At 34.3% G+C, this 16,715-nt stretch overlaps 1 protein-coding gene across 1 annotated transcript; it reads left to right on the top strand.

Annotated features, from left to right (window-relative positions):
* The first annotated feature begins 1,226 nt into the window (after positions 1-1,226).
* LOC120067936 (putative calcium-binding protein CML23) lies at positions 1,227-2,307 on the top strand. The gene has a single exon (XM_039019581.2). The coding sequence runs from the start codon at positions 1,640-1,642 to the stop codon at positions 2,045-2,047; it is 408 nt and encodes a 135-aa protein (XP_038875509.1). The 5' UTR covers positions 1,227-1,639; the 3' UTR covers positions 2,048-2,307.
* The last annotated feature ends 14,408 nt before the right edge of the window (positions 2,308-16,715 follow it).

Below are 16,715 nucleotides of genomic sequence, written 5' to 3'. Positions count from 1 at the left end.
GGATTTAATGGGGATTTTCAAATAGAAAAATAAGGAAACTATTTACACAAAATAGCAAATATTTAATTTTATTTGATAGAAGTTGATAAAAGTTGATAGAAGCTTGTTAGTGTCTATTAGTAATAGAACTTGATAGAAGTATATCACTCAAACTATGTGACAGAAACTATGTGACAAATGCAGATAGAAATTGTTTTTTTGCCATTTCTACAAATAGTTTGACATTTTTTTTTCTAAATGTAAAAATTTTATGAGTTTAAAAAATAATAAAGACTAAATAGTGAAATGAAATTTTTGAGAAAGCAAATAAGAAGCATTTTTGGAAAATACAAGGGAAAATTAATAATCTTGAAGCATCCATGAAATTCCATATAAGTCCATATATAGTAGAAGAAGATTCTTGATTGTAATTTTGGAAGTCAATGAATGTTGAGAGAAATTGCATGGATGAATCCTTCCCCTTTTAATTTTTTGACTTTTTGATATGGAAAAAAAAAATGACTCAAGGTTTTTCTTTACCTACAAATTCTAAATTTAAAGTTTCAATTTAATAAAATTGAAAGTTAAGGAAAAAAATTCAAAAAATTCAAAAAAATTACATATAGTTAGAGATGTCCACGGGGCAGGGCTAGATTGGGAATGCCATTCTCCATCTTCATTCCAACTCCCTATTTTATTCCACATCCTCTTGAAATTCCTCACGGGGATTGAGACGGGATTCTCTTCTCTGCGGGGAATTCGCAGGGATTGGGTTCTTTTTTTCCGTTACATTTTTTTTTTTTTTTTTGTAAAAAGTCAATTAATTTAAATAAAATAAATTTTAATTAAATAATTAATTTTATTAGTTTATTATGGTTAGTTTTATATGACAATTTGAATTTAAAGATAAATTACTCAAATTTTGGCCTAAAAAAATAATTTTTTTAGTAGAAAGAAATAAATATAAATCAAATTATTCACATATACAATCTAAATTTAAATATTCAATTTAAACAAATTCATTATCTTTTCCAAAAAATAGTCAAATATGAAATTTAAATGCAATATTTATATAATAATAATAATAATAACAACATTAAATAACTATACTAAATAAATATGTAATACCATTTGTTATTGTTTATATATAGTTGTTACTATTACGGCTAAGACCGTTGGATCTCATTTGATTACATTTATTAATAGTAATGGAAAAAATAACAATAAATATGAAAGATTCATAACAATAATGATAAATATAATAAATTTATAATTTTAAGTAAATGTGATAAAAAACAATCTTAATCCGATCAACTATGATTCATTTACTAATGAAATCTATTATGATTACTCTAATTTAATTAGAAATTGATAAACGCAATCTTGATATTGGCTCAATCGACAGGAGCTCTGATCATTAAAAGAAAAAAAAGGTGAAAAAGAAGGGGGGAGGAGCGTTGCGTTTTCCTAAAACTTTGTGATCCACCGCCTACCGCCGCCACGGGATGGAACCAACCACGGCCCCCCCTTGTTTCTTTTGTTAAAATATACTGTTCACACGCAATCCCAACGCGCAAATTCCCTCTCCATATAAACATCTCCATCTCCATTACCCATTTCATCAATCAAATCCTTCATCCAATTCAATATCCAATTACCCATGGACAAATTCACACTACTATTCAACACCATTGACACCGACTGCGACGGCAAGGTCTCCCCTCACGATCTCCTCACCCGTCTCCCGCCCCTGACAGGGGAGGACCTTACCGAGGTGGACGCCGCCGCGGCTGTGGCTGCCTTCGATTGGAACGGCGACGGGCTGCTGGACATGGAGGAGTTTGGGAGGTTGGTGGAGGGGGATGATGAAGAAGAGGTGAGAGAGGCTTTCCAGATGTATGAAATGGAGGGATTGGGAGTCATTACGCCGGTGAGTTTGCGCCGGATGCTCAGCCGCCTTGGGGAGTCGAGGAGCGTCGGCGATTGCAAGAAAATGATCGCTAAATTTGATGTCAATGGCGATGGAGTTTTGTGTTTCGATGAATTTAGGACTATGATGTTGCTCTGAAATTTTCACCCCTAATCTCTTTTTGTGTTTGGGGAAAAATGGGTATTCTAATTTACAACCATTTAATTAATTATTTATTTTTTAAGAAATACAGATTTTCAGGGAATGTATTTATTAGAATTACAACACTCTTTTATTTATTATTTAGGTTTAAATATTAGCTTGTATTTTTAATTTTGGTTCATATATTCTCAAAATTTTCATTTTGTTACACAAACTACTCATTAATGTAAATTATACTTTATGTTTACGAGTCCTAATTCACCTTATTAGTATTTTCTTTCATTTTCTATATTTTTTTTCTCTTTTTTGCTATTTTTCTTTATTGTATTCTTAATATTTGTTTATTCTTCCACTCAAAGGGTATGCTGATTATTCAATAATAAACATAAAAAATAATATTATCCTAGATTACTTACATGTTAGTGAGAAGTCAAATCTTTAACTTTGAAGTTGATAGGACAAACACCCGTTATAATTTATTATAAGCAATTAACTTCCTTTATTAGTATTCATATTGATAATTTACAAAATTAAGACCCGTTTGGTAACCATTTTATTTTTGTTCAATTTCCTCCTCATTTCTTACCATGATTTGTATATTTATTTAAGTACAATGATTTTAAATTCTTAGATAAATTCCAAAAATAAAAACAAAATTTTAAAAGCTATTTTTTTTAGTTTTCAATGCTTGGTTTTTTAAATCATAGGTAAAAAGTGACAACAAAGAAAGAAATTTTGAGATAGAAATAGTGTTTATAGACTTAATTTTAAAAAGGAAAAAAAACTAAAAACCAAATAGTTACCAAAAGGCCATAACTTTTTATGTATGTATCAACCTTAATATTTTAATTCTTAATTTTAAATACTTCTCAATTTTCAGCAAGTAAATATCTTAATTTTTTAACTTAACCTCAACTTCATTTTTAATTCTAAATATTTTTTACTCGTTATTTAATAAGAAATTTTCAATTTTAATTTTACATTCTATTTCAATTCATTTGGTCAATTTTTTCCGAGTTAATTAGATTTTTGGGGTTGAATTTTATTTTAATTAGGTAAAAGGGGTAAGGTAAAATGGATTTTTTTGTCTTTATCCAAATGTGTCTCGCATTCTGGATTATTTTATTATTTTTTCAATTCATTAAAAAAAAAAAAAAGGTCTGAATGCGACAATAATAATAAAATTTTTATTATTATTGTCTTCTTCCTGTTCCACTTTTGTCTTCTTCCCCTTCATTTCCAACTTAAAACCCCTAAATAAACTTCATTTCTTCTTCTTCCTTTACAAACAACAAACACTCGAATTCTATTTTCTTCCCTTCATTTCTTCATCTTCTTCCTTTACAAATAACAAACACCCGAATCCTATTTTCTTCCTTTCATTTCTTCACCTTCTTCATTTATTTTCAAATACTGATCATCTTCTGCCTTCATTTTCAAACACCCAAGAAACAAACTTCTATCTTCATATTTTCTCCCCATATTTTCTTCCCATTTCAAATTTAACGACAATCGCAATTTCCACCTTCATATTATTAATTTGTTTTAGTATAGTATTTTATTTGGTAAGTTGATATATTTTTGTTATTTAACAAAAAAAAAAAAAAAAGTTTTTGATAATCTATACTGATTTTTTAAATATTTATTTTGTTTACAGTAGATATTATTGAAGAAAAGTTCTATAAACCATCATTCAAAGTTTTTTTTAGTAAGGTGCAATATTTTTCTTTTAATAAGTTGATATATTTTTTTTTATAGTGGGTTAATTTCTTTTGTATTGATTCTCATAATTTTTTTTACATTGGTTTAATTTCATAGATTTTTATAAGGGAAAATTACATGTGATTAACATTGTGTTATATATGTTCGAGTTAACTATTAAAAATAGGTTATTAGACTTCTAAATGATTCTAGATTTTTTTTAAAAAAATCACTAAGTCAATGACTTAGTAAATTCAAAATCAAATGTACTAACGGGTTAATTGGAAAAATAAGGTACTTTACAAAGATAATTAAACAAAAAGACACTTTTAAAACTATTTTGATAAATATGGTATTACTATTATTTTTGTTCATATTGAAATGATTAGCTTTGAAAGAGAAAAATTTTACATTTGAAATCATCAATAATTTATTTTTCTCTTATTTTTTAGCATCATATGTAAGAGAAAAATAATAAAAATCACATTTTCCATATCATGTAAAATGAGAGATTTTTTTACTAGAAAAAAAATAATTTTCTCTATACTTTTAGTAAAAATAATCTAACTCAAATTTTTTCAAAATCAAAATTTATTTTTAATTCACATTCAAAGAAAAAAAATCTAATATTATCTAAAAATCTATTTCACATCAAATACCTATCTATATTTATCACACGTAAAAGAAAAAGGTTTGCAATTAGGAGCATAATCAAACATTTTTTTTTTTCATTTTGCCAAAATTTTAAAATTTATTAATAGTTTTAAATGTAAAATTAAGAATATGTTCCTAATGGAAAAAATAGTGATATTACTTTATTTTTTGGAGAAAAGAAAAAAAAATAAAACCAATGATATTCTTTTTTAATAAAAAGAATTAAAGAAAGAAAATGAAATCCAAAATTAGGTATTTAAATAAGAATTTAAAGTTAATAGTAGTATTGGTATAAATTACATCCTTTATTTATTTACGTGATGAGTAAATGTTTATATCTTATAACTATTATTCAAAGTAATGTAATAAATCAAGCATTAAATTCTACACAAACCTATGCTATTAAATGTTTAATGATAAATGGATTAAAAAAATATATGGAATAGGATTTTAATGAAAATTTAAAAAAAAATGTATACATACATATAAACGTTTTATTTTATAATGGATTAATTGGAGAATTTATTTTATAGTGGATTAATTGGAGAATTTATTTTATAGTCGGTTAATTGGACGTTTTATTTCTCAAATGAAACAAAAATTTAAAATGTCCATAATTTTGTATTGATTTTTTTTTTTTTGTTTATAGTAGCTATTATTTCTGAGAAAAACTCTATAATCAAGTCATTCAAAGGTTGTGTATATTTGGGATGTTGCAACAAATTCCTCAACCTTGCAATCAAATCATTCAAAAATTAGTGAAATCCCATATCGTGTGATGCGTCAATTTGGGATGTTGCAACAAATTCCTTAACCTTGCAATACAGACGCCTGACTCCATTCACACGATCTAAGGGGCAGTATGAGCGAGATTAAATTGCATATTTGGCTCCTCAAATCTCAATATGAGAAAATCGTCAAAGTTTGGTTGTTAATAGACCTCTTATTAACAATAGTGTAGATACTGGGCCTGGATATATTGAATGGTATTCCACTGTGAGCAGCCAATACATAATGAAAGCAGGAGCATCCTAATACTTGTTGGTATGAGTTTATTGTTTACTAGGATTGTTTGATTTTATTTCTTCATTGCACACTAAAATAAATTTTAAAGTCGTTAACTTGTTATTCAATTCTTTTTCAGGCTGAACTTCTAAATTTGACATTATCTGCTAAAAGAGCCCTGCGTAGACTTACCTCTATATATCGAGTGCAATATTTCGATGGTGATGTTTCAATGGAAGAATAAGGTGATCTAGCAAGACATCAGGATATTCCTATTCGACCTAATGTTCAGAATGAATATCCAGCAACACCATTCGATCATTTTACACATACTTCCATGATGTCCTCTCCCTCAACATTTGAATTTTTTCCAACAACCCTCAATACACTAAATATGGAAGAAGAACAAACTTCACATGTCCATCCAGATGTCCATGACCACTATGTGACATACTGACATCGTGGTGAGGGTATACATTTTATAAAGGAAAGCCAACCATCAAGTGTAAGAGGTCGTGGCGATCGTGGACACCATGTGACTCAACATGATCGATTTAGGCATAATAGAGGATCTTCTTCTAGTCGTGAATAAAGAAAATTGTACATATAATTAAATTTATTAATGAAATTCAAACACGAAAATGCACTTGCAGACTACAACACATCCTAAAGAACCTTGAATATTATTTACAATAGTAAAAAATTAATATCTATATTTTTGTATAAGTTTCTAACAACTTTAAACAAAAACAATAATTTAAAATTAAAAATTAATATTAAGTATATCAAATCAATCATAGAAATTTCTTAATCTCAAAGTAACATTATTGTTTATACTGTTAAAAAACTAGTAATATTACTATTAAAATAAAAAACGAGATTAGTGAGATAGTTGATTTTAGGTAACAATGATTTAGAATTAAACATAATATATTAATTGTAAAAAAACATAAGTAATGAAAGAGTTAATTTTTGGGTTGTTAAAAGAATGAAAAAAATAAAAGCAAAAATAATTTTCTTTTTTTATTATTATTTATGAATGTGTCTCTTTCTTAATTTTTTTTTTTTAATGAAGAGACGCATTCATATGGAGAAAAAATAATAATAATAAAATAATCCAGAGTGCGTCGAGACGCATTCAGACAAAGACAAAAAAATACCTCCTTTTACCTAAATAAGTTGAAAACTACCCCTTTTACCTAACTAAAATAAAATTCAATCCCAAAAATCTAATTAACCCATTTTTTCCTAACTTTAAATTTTATTGGATGTCACATCAATAAAAAGAATAAAAAATATTTGTTAAACAAAGGTAAATTTAAATATTTGAATGTCACCTCAAGATACGAATAAATTTTGTAAGAAATTCTGAAGATATCAATTAACCTTCAAAAAGTTGAAGATTCAATTTTGATAACAAACTCCATAGCTCTCAAAACAAAATCACATTTAAAAGATAAAAGGATGAAATGACAAAAACTAGAAGTTATATTTCACTATAAAAGTTGATACAAACACAAATTCACTTTCATGAACTAAATTGCTTCTGAAATTTCATGTGAGCAACTCCATAACAAAGCCATAGTTCAAAAGAAAAACAAGGTCTAAATCTCAATTTAATTGAACACTCTGAATCCTTAAATTCTCAAGTTTATTTTATTTTGTTGCTAATTTTTAAAATTTTTATTCTAGCCTCTAATCTTTTAACAAAAACACTCTTTTCAATCTTGTATTACTTCTCAATCTTAAATTATAATGTTTAGTAACATCTTTAGATTATTTATTTATTTTTTTGGAGTGAAATAGAAAGGACCAAGAGGAAGAAAAAATGGGCAAATTGCAAAAACCACAATTGAAATATGATGGTAGTTGCAATTGCACTCTTAAACTTTCAACCATGAAAATTAGATCCATTACTACAAATTTTATGTTACTTGACACTTGCAACTTTTAATTACTTGATATTTTAAATATACTTTTTTAATAATAAAACGTCAAGAAAAATTGAAACAAATGCAGAAGTTCACATTTTTTCGGATTGTTTTCATGCTAACATAAAACTTGAAGTTTATAAAATGTCAAGTTTGTTATGTTATTAATTGATACATTTTAAATATCAAGTATCATATTAATTTTTAATAATTACTTAAACGTTTTACCTTCTCACAACAATAGCTTCATCTCTTCTTCTAATCCCTTCACATGTGGTCGCTCTACACTTTTCCTTCTCTCCATTCTTCACCATCTCTATTCAAGCGCCATCCATCTGAAGGAACTCTTATACAAGAGTACCTCTGAGCAGAAGTGGATCTTTCCAAAAACATTGTGACAGAATTACCACATTTACATTCACATATACAGATATGCACCATAATACTAAATTACCGACATGCTTAGAGATAAATAAACAGGAGAACAAGTAAACTTACCAGTTGAAGACTCTCTTCGCATCAAATCTCACTTTCGCTGAAACGGCAAGCTATCGTTCAACAACACCCAATCGTCTACCACGAGCAGTCTCCATACGAACAGATGAAAAAAAGGGACGACACCACCACTTGGAATCCTCAATATTTTCGGAGTGAGAATTCAAAGAGTGGGCTCTATTCGGATTTGGTAGAGGAGAAGAGGAAAAGAGATTGTATACAACAATCGAGCAAGTGGGAGAAAGACTCGTCTATTATATAGACAAAATGCTTGATTGTTTAGGTGAAATATACGATCGTGTAGGAAAAGCTAAGCTATTGTCTATACGATCATTTAGTAAAGCTCAGGCGCTAAAGGAAAAGCTAAGCGATCGTCTATATGATCTTTTAGTGAAGCTCGGGCGCTAAACGATCGCTTAGTAAAAGATAAGCAATTGTATAGTAAATAGCGCGCGTGGGTGTAAGCAATCGTTCAGTAAACAACACTATCGTATAAGCTCTGATTTACTAAGCGATGACTCTCTAGAATCGCAACACACGGTGAGCTATTTAAGCGTCTCAAAACGATTCTTCATCTTACTCATCAGTTACGAAAACAAAAGAGATGCCGACCAATTATCCCATAACTGTCCAATTAATAAATAATAAATATAATTAAATTATATTCATAACCTATGGTTTAATATCATATATTAACCATAGTATTTTTCCTCCACTATATATAAATCATATTTATATCCAATTTTCACTAAATTAGTATATCTCATACATAAAGTCAATTATATCATATATAATTAACTAGTTCAATTATATCATATATAATCGAACTCCCTCTTGTCAATTTGAACATTTTAAACTGACCCACAATCTGATCCTTAACTTATATCCAAGCTATCAAGGGGACTTTATGGACCTAGGGCTTGAAGCTTCAACAGTACGTGAATAACTGACTAAACTCTTTAGCCACGATATCCACCATCCGTTAACTTTTAGGCATTCTACTAAAGACCGACAACTGAACTCTTTTTACCATAACTATATTTCTATGTCCATCGGATATAACCAATCATTAGTACGATGACCCTTCACAGATGCTCGTAAGTACAACTGGGTCAATTTACCATTTTGCCCTTATAGTTACATCTTACTTCTTAAGTACCACTGGTCCCTCTAATGAACAATACAACATAGTCCTACTATGTGTGAACACCTCTCGAGCCATGAAAAGGTGTGTGGCACCACATTGTTCATGCCCCCGGGTGCAATCTATTTTCTACTTCGGGGAAGGAGTGAACTCCATCTTGTATAGCTGAGTTCCCAACTCCCAAATAAGACGAATCCCCAAAGTGGTAAGTTTGAGTTGGCGCTCTGGCCATTCGCACCCAAGCAAATCAAAGGACCGCCCTCAATAGTAGGAGTTTCCAACTCACTCACGATTGAGGTCATGTTACCTATGGTTATCCTAGTGAAGTGAAGTCTCTGTCATGAATGGGGTTGTTGAAGGATCTCTTACCGAAGAGTTCCATGAGTGCATCGGATCGCTCCGATCTCACCGTGATTGAAATACATATTATACATTCAAACGCACAGTTATGCAAACTAACAATCAATTAAAGGCATGCTTTGAACAAGAAATAAACGAAGGAGAGAGTTGCCATACCAGTTGAAGACAATCTTTAAACCTTGGAACTCAATGCAGCGGAAACCTCTACCCAATCAACCAACACCAGAACAACCACATGAACACGAACACTGCAGGGACGACACCACTAGAAAAGAGCCCCAGGTATTCTTGGAGTGAGAACCCAAAGCGTGGTCTTTGGTGAATTTGGTAGAGGAAGAAGAAAGCACAGATTATGTAGGCGATAAGCAAGTGGGAGGAAAAAAGGCATTATCGTATAGCATGATGCTTATCGTTAAGGAGAAACTACACGATCATGTAGGTTTTATAGAATGATCGTTTAGGAAATGGTATACGATCATTTAACAAACTCGACAAACACTACGATCGTTTAGGGAAGTTATCCGATCGTGTAGGAAGTAGTGTGCGATCGTTTAGGCGTGAGGTAGACGATCGTTTAGGCAGAGAGTGACTATTATATAGGCTCTCGAAATACTTAAGCTATCGATTACTTTTCACCAGCGCGATGTCTATTTTTTTTTTGGACAGACGATTCAAAATGAAAACAATTTTCATTTTAATTCATCGGTTACAATAACCGACGTTGCCCCACTAACCCACGTCCGAACGTGAAAAATTGGCTTAATTATCATATGATTAACCAATTAAGTAATAATAAATATAATCATATTATATTTTTATCCTATAGTTTGATATCACATATCTACTATAGTATTTTCTCCTCTACTTGATATAAATCATATTGATATCTAATTTCCTTCAAAATAATGTGTCTCATACATTTAGCCAATTATATCATATATAATAACCAGTCCAATTACATCATATATAATCAAACTTCCTCTTGTCAATTTGAACATTTCAAATTAACCCAAACACTGATTCTCGACTTTATGGACCTGTGGCTCGAAGCTCCAATGGTTCGTGAATAGCTGATTAAACTCTTTAGCCACGAGATCCACCATCCGTTAACTGTCAGGCATTCTACTAAAGACCAACAACTGAACTCTTCTTACCACAGATATATTTCTGTGTCCATTGGATATAACCAATCATGAGTACGATGACCCTTCATAGATGAGCGTAAATACAACTGGGCCAAATTACTGTTTTACTCTTGTAGTTACATTTCACTCCTTAAGTACCACTGATTCCTCTAATGAACAATACAACATAGTCTAACTATGTGTGAATACCTCTTGGGCCAAGAGAAGATGTGTGGCATCACATCCTTCAAGCCATGGAATTAGCCCTTACGGGAGCTATCTATCTACTTACCCTGCCTCGGAGAAGGTGTGAATTCCATCTTATGTAGTTGAATTCCCAGCTCCTAAATCATATGAATCCCCAAAATGGTAGGTTTGAATCAGCGACCTGGCCACTCGCACCCATACAAATCAAAGGACCGCTTTCAATGGCAGGAGTTCCCAACTCACTCAGGATTGAGGTCATGTTACCTATGGTCATCCTAGTGAAGTGAAGTCTCTGTCATGAACGGTGTTATATAACGAGACGTTAACACTTTGTGGTCAGGTCTTATACAGACTCTTTATATAGGATGCCCCCGCTCGCATGTCCCCAACACGAATGATCAGGATCAGACCATCTGTGACAAGTCACAACATTTGTGACCATTTCACAAAGCGGACCGTATCTGTAGCGTTACCAGGATAAGGTTTCCCTCCTATATCCATATACTACAGACCATTTTGGTTATCACTCAAGACATGATCCACTTGTATGTCATCACATACATTCTTGAATCACATACAGATAACCAGGGATTTTATGTTTATTGGTTTGTGATAAAGCAAATAAAACAAGCAACTGAGCAAAAATACAAGATGTGAAGTAAATATCATATATTAACAACACAAACATTCGTACAAACTGTTTACAAACTACAGGACACGATACTTTAGGGCATCAACCCCAACAACCTACAATTTGTCCTAAAGCGAAGTGGGGTATACAATAAACTAGTACAAAACAATAAACTAGGGCATAAAATCCCAGTACAAGAAAATCTCCCACTTGCCCTAGTCCAGCCGCGGGCGATTCTGTAGACCCATGCTCTGTAGGTGACCCTTAAACGCTGTAGCCATGAGAGCCTTCGTAAACGGGTCAGCAACATTGTGCTCCAAAGCGATCTTCGTGACGATCACGTCCCCTCGAGGCACTATCTCGCGAATTAGATAATACTTCCGCTCTATGTGTTTTCCGTGCATGTGACTCCTCGGGTCCTTTGAGTTTGCCACTGCCCCACTATTATCACAATAGAGGGTAATGAGCTTAGACATATATGGAACAAGTTCCAATTCTGTCAAGAACTTCCCAAGCCAGATGGCTTCCTTAGCAGCTTCACAAGTCGCTACATACTCCGCCTCCATAGTGGAGTCGACGATGCACCCCTGCTTAGTGCTTCGTCACACTACAGCTCCTTCGTTAAGAGTAAAGACTGACCCTGATGTGGACTTGCGAGAGTTCTTATCAGTCTGAAAGTCAAAATCCGTGTATCCAGTAAGAATGAAATCCCTAAAACGATACACGAGCATGTAGTCCCTCGTTCTCCGAAGATATTTGAGAATGTTCTTCACTGTGGTCCAGTGACCCTCGCCTGGGTTAGACTGATACCTACTGACTATGCCCACAACATAGCAGGTGTCTGGACGAGTATAAAGCATTGCGTACATCAAACTGCCAATGTGGAACCCGTCTCATCTTCTCTTGAGGCATCTTAGGACACATGTCCTTAGACAAAGTGACTCCATGCCTGAACGGCATTAGACCCCTCTTGGAGTCTTGCATTGAGTATTTGAGCAACATCTTATCAATATACGATGCCTGAGACAATGCTAGCACTTTGTTCTTACGATCTCGAAAGATCTGTATACCTAGAACAAACCGAGCCTCTCCTAAATCTTTCATTTGGAATTGGATCGCTAGCCAGTTCTTAACTGCAGTCAGTAGATCTACATCATTCCCAATGAGTAGGATATCGTCTATGTACAACACTAAGAAGACTATTGAAGCATTAATGATCTTCTTGTAAACACAAGATTCATCAATGTTTTGGTCAAAGCCATATGACTTGATCGCAGTATCAAACCGTATGTTCCAAGATTGAGACACCTGTTTCAGTTCATAAATGGACCGATTCAGTTTGCAAACTTTTTGCTCTTGACCTTGGGCTATGAATCCCTCGGGTTGCACCATATAAATGGTCTCCTCAAGATTGCCATTCAGAAAGGCCGTCTTGACGTCCATTTGCCAGATCTCGTAATTATAATAAGCTGCAATGGACAGGAGGATGCAGATCAATTTTAACATGGCAACAGGCGAGAAAGTCTCCTCATAGTCGACTCCCTCTACCTGGGTATAACACTTTGCCATAAGGCAAGTCTTAAAGGTCTGTACCTTCCCATCAACAACCCGTTTTCGCTTGTAGATCCATTTACAACCTATAGGACGAACCCCATCAGGCTGATCTACAAGATCCCATACTGAGTTGAAAACATCGACTCCGTCTCGAGATCCATGGCCTTGACCCATTCATCCCGGTCAACATCCTTCATTGCCTTCTTATAAGGCAATAGATCCTCAATGTCACCATCTGCTACCATAGCAAGGATTTTTGTGAAACCCAGATAGCGAACGGGTGGGTTTGCAACCCTCCCACTACGTCAAGGTTTCCTCAACTTTTGAGGTGGAACCGACCTACTGGATGAACTCCCATCAACAACTCTTGCTGATGCAGCAGGCTCTTCAACAACCCTTGTTGAAGTTTCAGTAGTTTCATTGGAAAGCTCACGCAACATAACTTTACTTCGTGGACTGTACTCCTTTATATGATCCTCCTCTAGAAAAGTAGCGTTTGTTGAAACAAATGCCATATTTTCCATCGGATCATAAAAATAACCCCCTCATGTACCTTTGGGGTAGCCTACAAAGAGGTATAATCTTGATCGTGGTTCCAACTTCTTGGGATTAGCCTCAAGCACATGTGTAGGGCAACCCCAAATGCGGAAGTGACGTAAACTAGCTTTACACCTATTCCACAACTCCAGAGGTGTTCTTGCAACGCTCTTGGAGGGAACATAGTTGAGTTTGTATACCGTAGTCTCCACTGCGAAACCCTAAAACGAGTCTGGTAAGAAAGCGTAACTCATCATCGAGCGAACCATGTCTAACAAGGTCCTATTTCTCCTCTCCGCTACACCATTCTGCTGAGGTGTACCTGGCGCTGAGGGTTGGGAAACGATTCCATGTTCTATCAAATAGTCCTGGAATGCTGAGTCCAAAAACTCTCCACCTCGAACCGATCGAACTGTTTTATCCATCTATCTAAAGCATTTTAAACTTCAACCTTGAACTCTTTGAACTTTTCAAAGGATTCAGACTTCCGTTGCATAAGATAAACATACCCGTACCTAAAGTAATTATCAGTGAAACTGATAAAATACTCATAGCCACCTCGGGCTCGCACATTCATAGGACCACAAAGGTCAGGATGTACTAACTCAAGAGGCTCCTTGGCTCTATAACCTTTTCCATTAAAAAGTTGTTTAGTCATCTTACCCTCTAGGCAAGATTCACACACTGGTAAAGAATTTTCTTCTAACTCACTTAGAAGTCCCATTTTTTACCAATCTCTCAATCCTATTGAGATTGATATGCCCTAAACGAAGATGCCAAAGTTGGGCATTTTCTTTTGGAGAAATTCGTTGACGTTTTGATTAAGTTACGACAGTTTTGAACAATTCAGTATTATGGAGGGAATTAATGGCTAACGACCTTAGCGCATATAAATTCGATTCCAGATTTGCTGTGCAAATAAAAACACCATCTTTATGAATAAACACTTTATCCACATAAACGAGATAGTATATTTACATTGCAATGAACACTTTACAGAAATGAGGTTCCTCTTTAGTTCGGAAATAATATATATATCATTTAAAATAAGAAACCTATTCTATAACGCTAACTGGAGTCCTCCCACTACCACAACTGAGACGATATGCCCGGTGCCTACTCTCATCGTCATTTCACTAGCCTCGAGCTATTGTTAAAATCCAATCTTCTGAAAAGAAGAAAAAACATGGTCAGTGGCGCCCGAATTAATTATCCAGGCATAATCATCATTCTCCACTAAACAAGTTTCAAGAACAAGTAAATCACATTTACCTTTTTCGGCCTTGGCCTTAGCCTTGGCTGCTTTCTTCTCTTTTAGATACTGAGGCAGTTCCTTTTCCATTGTCCATCTTAGTTGCAGGGGAAACACTTTCCTTAAGCAACCTATGGATGCCTCATCGGGGCAACATGCGATGGGTTAGCAGGTGCCTTCCCTTTTCCCTTATCATCCTTCTTCTTCTTCCCTTTTGTAGAGTTAGAAGTAGAAGGTTCAGACTTCATTCCTGAGGTTGAACCTCTATGGAATATTCTGGAGGATGAAGCAACATTTGCCTCACCCTTCTGCCTTTCCTTACTTTTCAGTAAAGATTGGTATGTCTGCAACTCGTTGAGGAGAGTTGTAAGGTTATATTTCACTTTGTTAAGAATCACATTACTAACAAAGTGCAGGAAGCTCTCCGACAAAGAATGCAGGATTATTCTAACCTGGCTGCCCTCATTGATGGTAGACCCATTCAACTTTGCCACATTAAAGTGGACCATCATGTTAAGCACATGTTCATGAACAGAGGTGTCTTCTTCCATTTTGGAGTTGAATATGTATTTAAGAGCCTTATGCATAAGATGTTTAGACGGTTATCCAAACATCCCCCGTAGGGACTCCATGATCTCACACGCTAAGACCATAGGCTTATGTTTCTTGGCCAAGACTTCAGAAAGACTTGCCAAGTTGTAGGCTCGGGCCTTCTCATTCGCCCTTGTCCATCACTCGTATGCCTCCCGAACATTTCGAGCGGCATTCGGAGCTGGAATAGGAGGACAAGCCTCCGTGAGAGCGAACATGAGATCCTCGATGATCAGGATCGTCGTGATCATGTGTTTCCATGTTGCGAAATTATCACCAGTAAGTTTTTCGGCACTTAGTAATGCCAACATGGCTGTTGCCATTTTGAAAAAGTTTATGAAAATATGAACAAAACTTTATTAGATTTTGCTAAACCACTTTTAAACCAATCAGTTATGCAAAACAGTGTCAAGTACCCTAAGTTATATACTTCTATTTTGCAATGATCCCCCAGTAAGTCAGGACAAATATCACCGGTGGGGTGATCAGTTGCCCCTTCGCTGGGATGAGACATTCTCAACCATTAGGCAGAACCAACTCTTAGAACTGAACCTAACAACCACCATTTTTCGGTCCAAAACTGTTAACTTTTAACAATTTCGTGTAAGTGTGACCCATCGCTTTCGGTGCCAGAGTCCCGCCCTAATGAGCCCACCGTAGGGAAGAAGCAGATTAGGATAAGAGACTAAGTTACCTTATCCTCTTATAGGAGATCAAATAAAGAAACGCGCAAAACTGCCATCTTTTAGGGGGACACTCCTAGGGTGCCTCGAGACGATGCGCAGTAACTTTATTCAACCTAACGAGGGAGACCTAGGGATATGCTGTCGCACTTCCCGCTCCCACTTACTATGAACACTCTCTCCATCCACTTTCATATTGACCTACCTAAACACCATCCGTTAGGGGGACACGCCAAAGGTGTCGTGAGGTCGAGGGTAGACCTCATGGTGTAGACTATTTAGGAGAAACGTGAAGGGTTTAAGTGAAGCATCTCATGCCCCAAATACCTCCCACTAAATGTTCTACCTAGGGGTTCATTAACCTAGATAATTCGGCTTTAAACTCTGCTCATAAACAATGTTTGTCTATGAAATATGAACAAGTTCAAGTAGTCACATTTAAACACTTTAATGGACTATCCTTAACTTGTATGCATGCATCAACTTAAATACCCCAGCTTAGACAGAACCCGCCTTAGACAAAAGATCCCTTATAGATAGATTTGCTACACTTTAACCTTTTATTAGCCAATTTAATCCTATTAAACTTATTAAAAGATTAAAGCCTTAGGGTTACTAATCATATCAGAATCGTGACCTTAGGTCTATGTGATCCAAGTTTTAAACACTTTAAAACCATGAATTATACCTAAGTGAGCATGCATGTCTTTCTTATTTCTTTTAGTTCTAATTTCTCTTTAACTATTAAAAAGAAACAACTAAAACCATTGCGCACAACGAGACGTTTATAACATTT

The sequence above is a fragment of the Benincasa hispida genome, chromosome 12 (genome assembly GCF_027475165.1).
Source record: "Benincasa hispida cultivar pf3 chromosome 12, pf3_genome.v1.1, whole genome shotgun sequence".
Taxonomy (NCBI): domain Eukaryota; kingdom Viridiplantae; phylum Streptophyta; class Magnoliopsida; order Cucurbitales; family Cucurbitaceae; genus Benincasa; species Benincasa hispida.
Note: the sequence above shows the minus strand (reverse complement) of the source record. Positions and strands in the feature narration are given on the sequence as shown.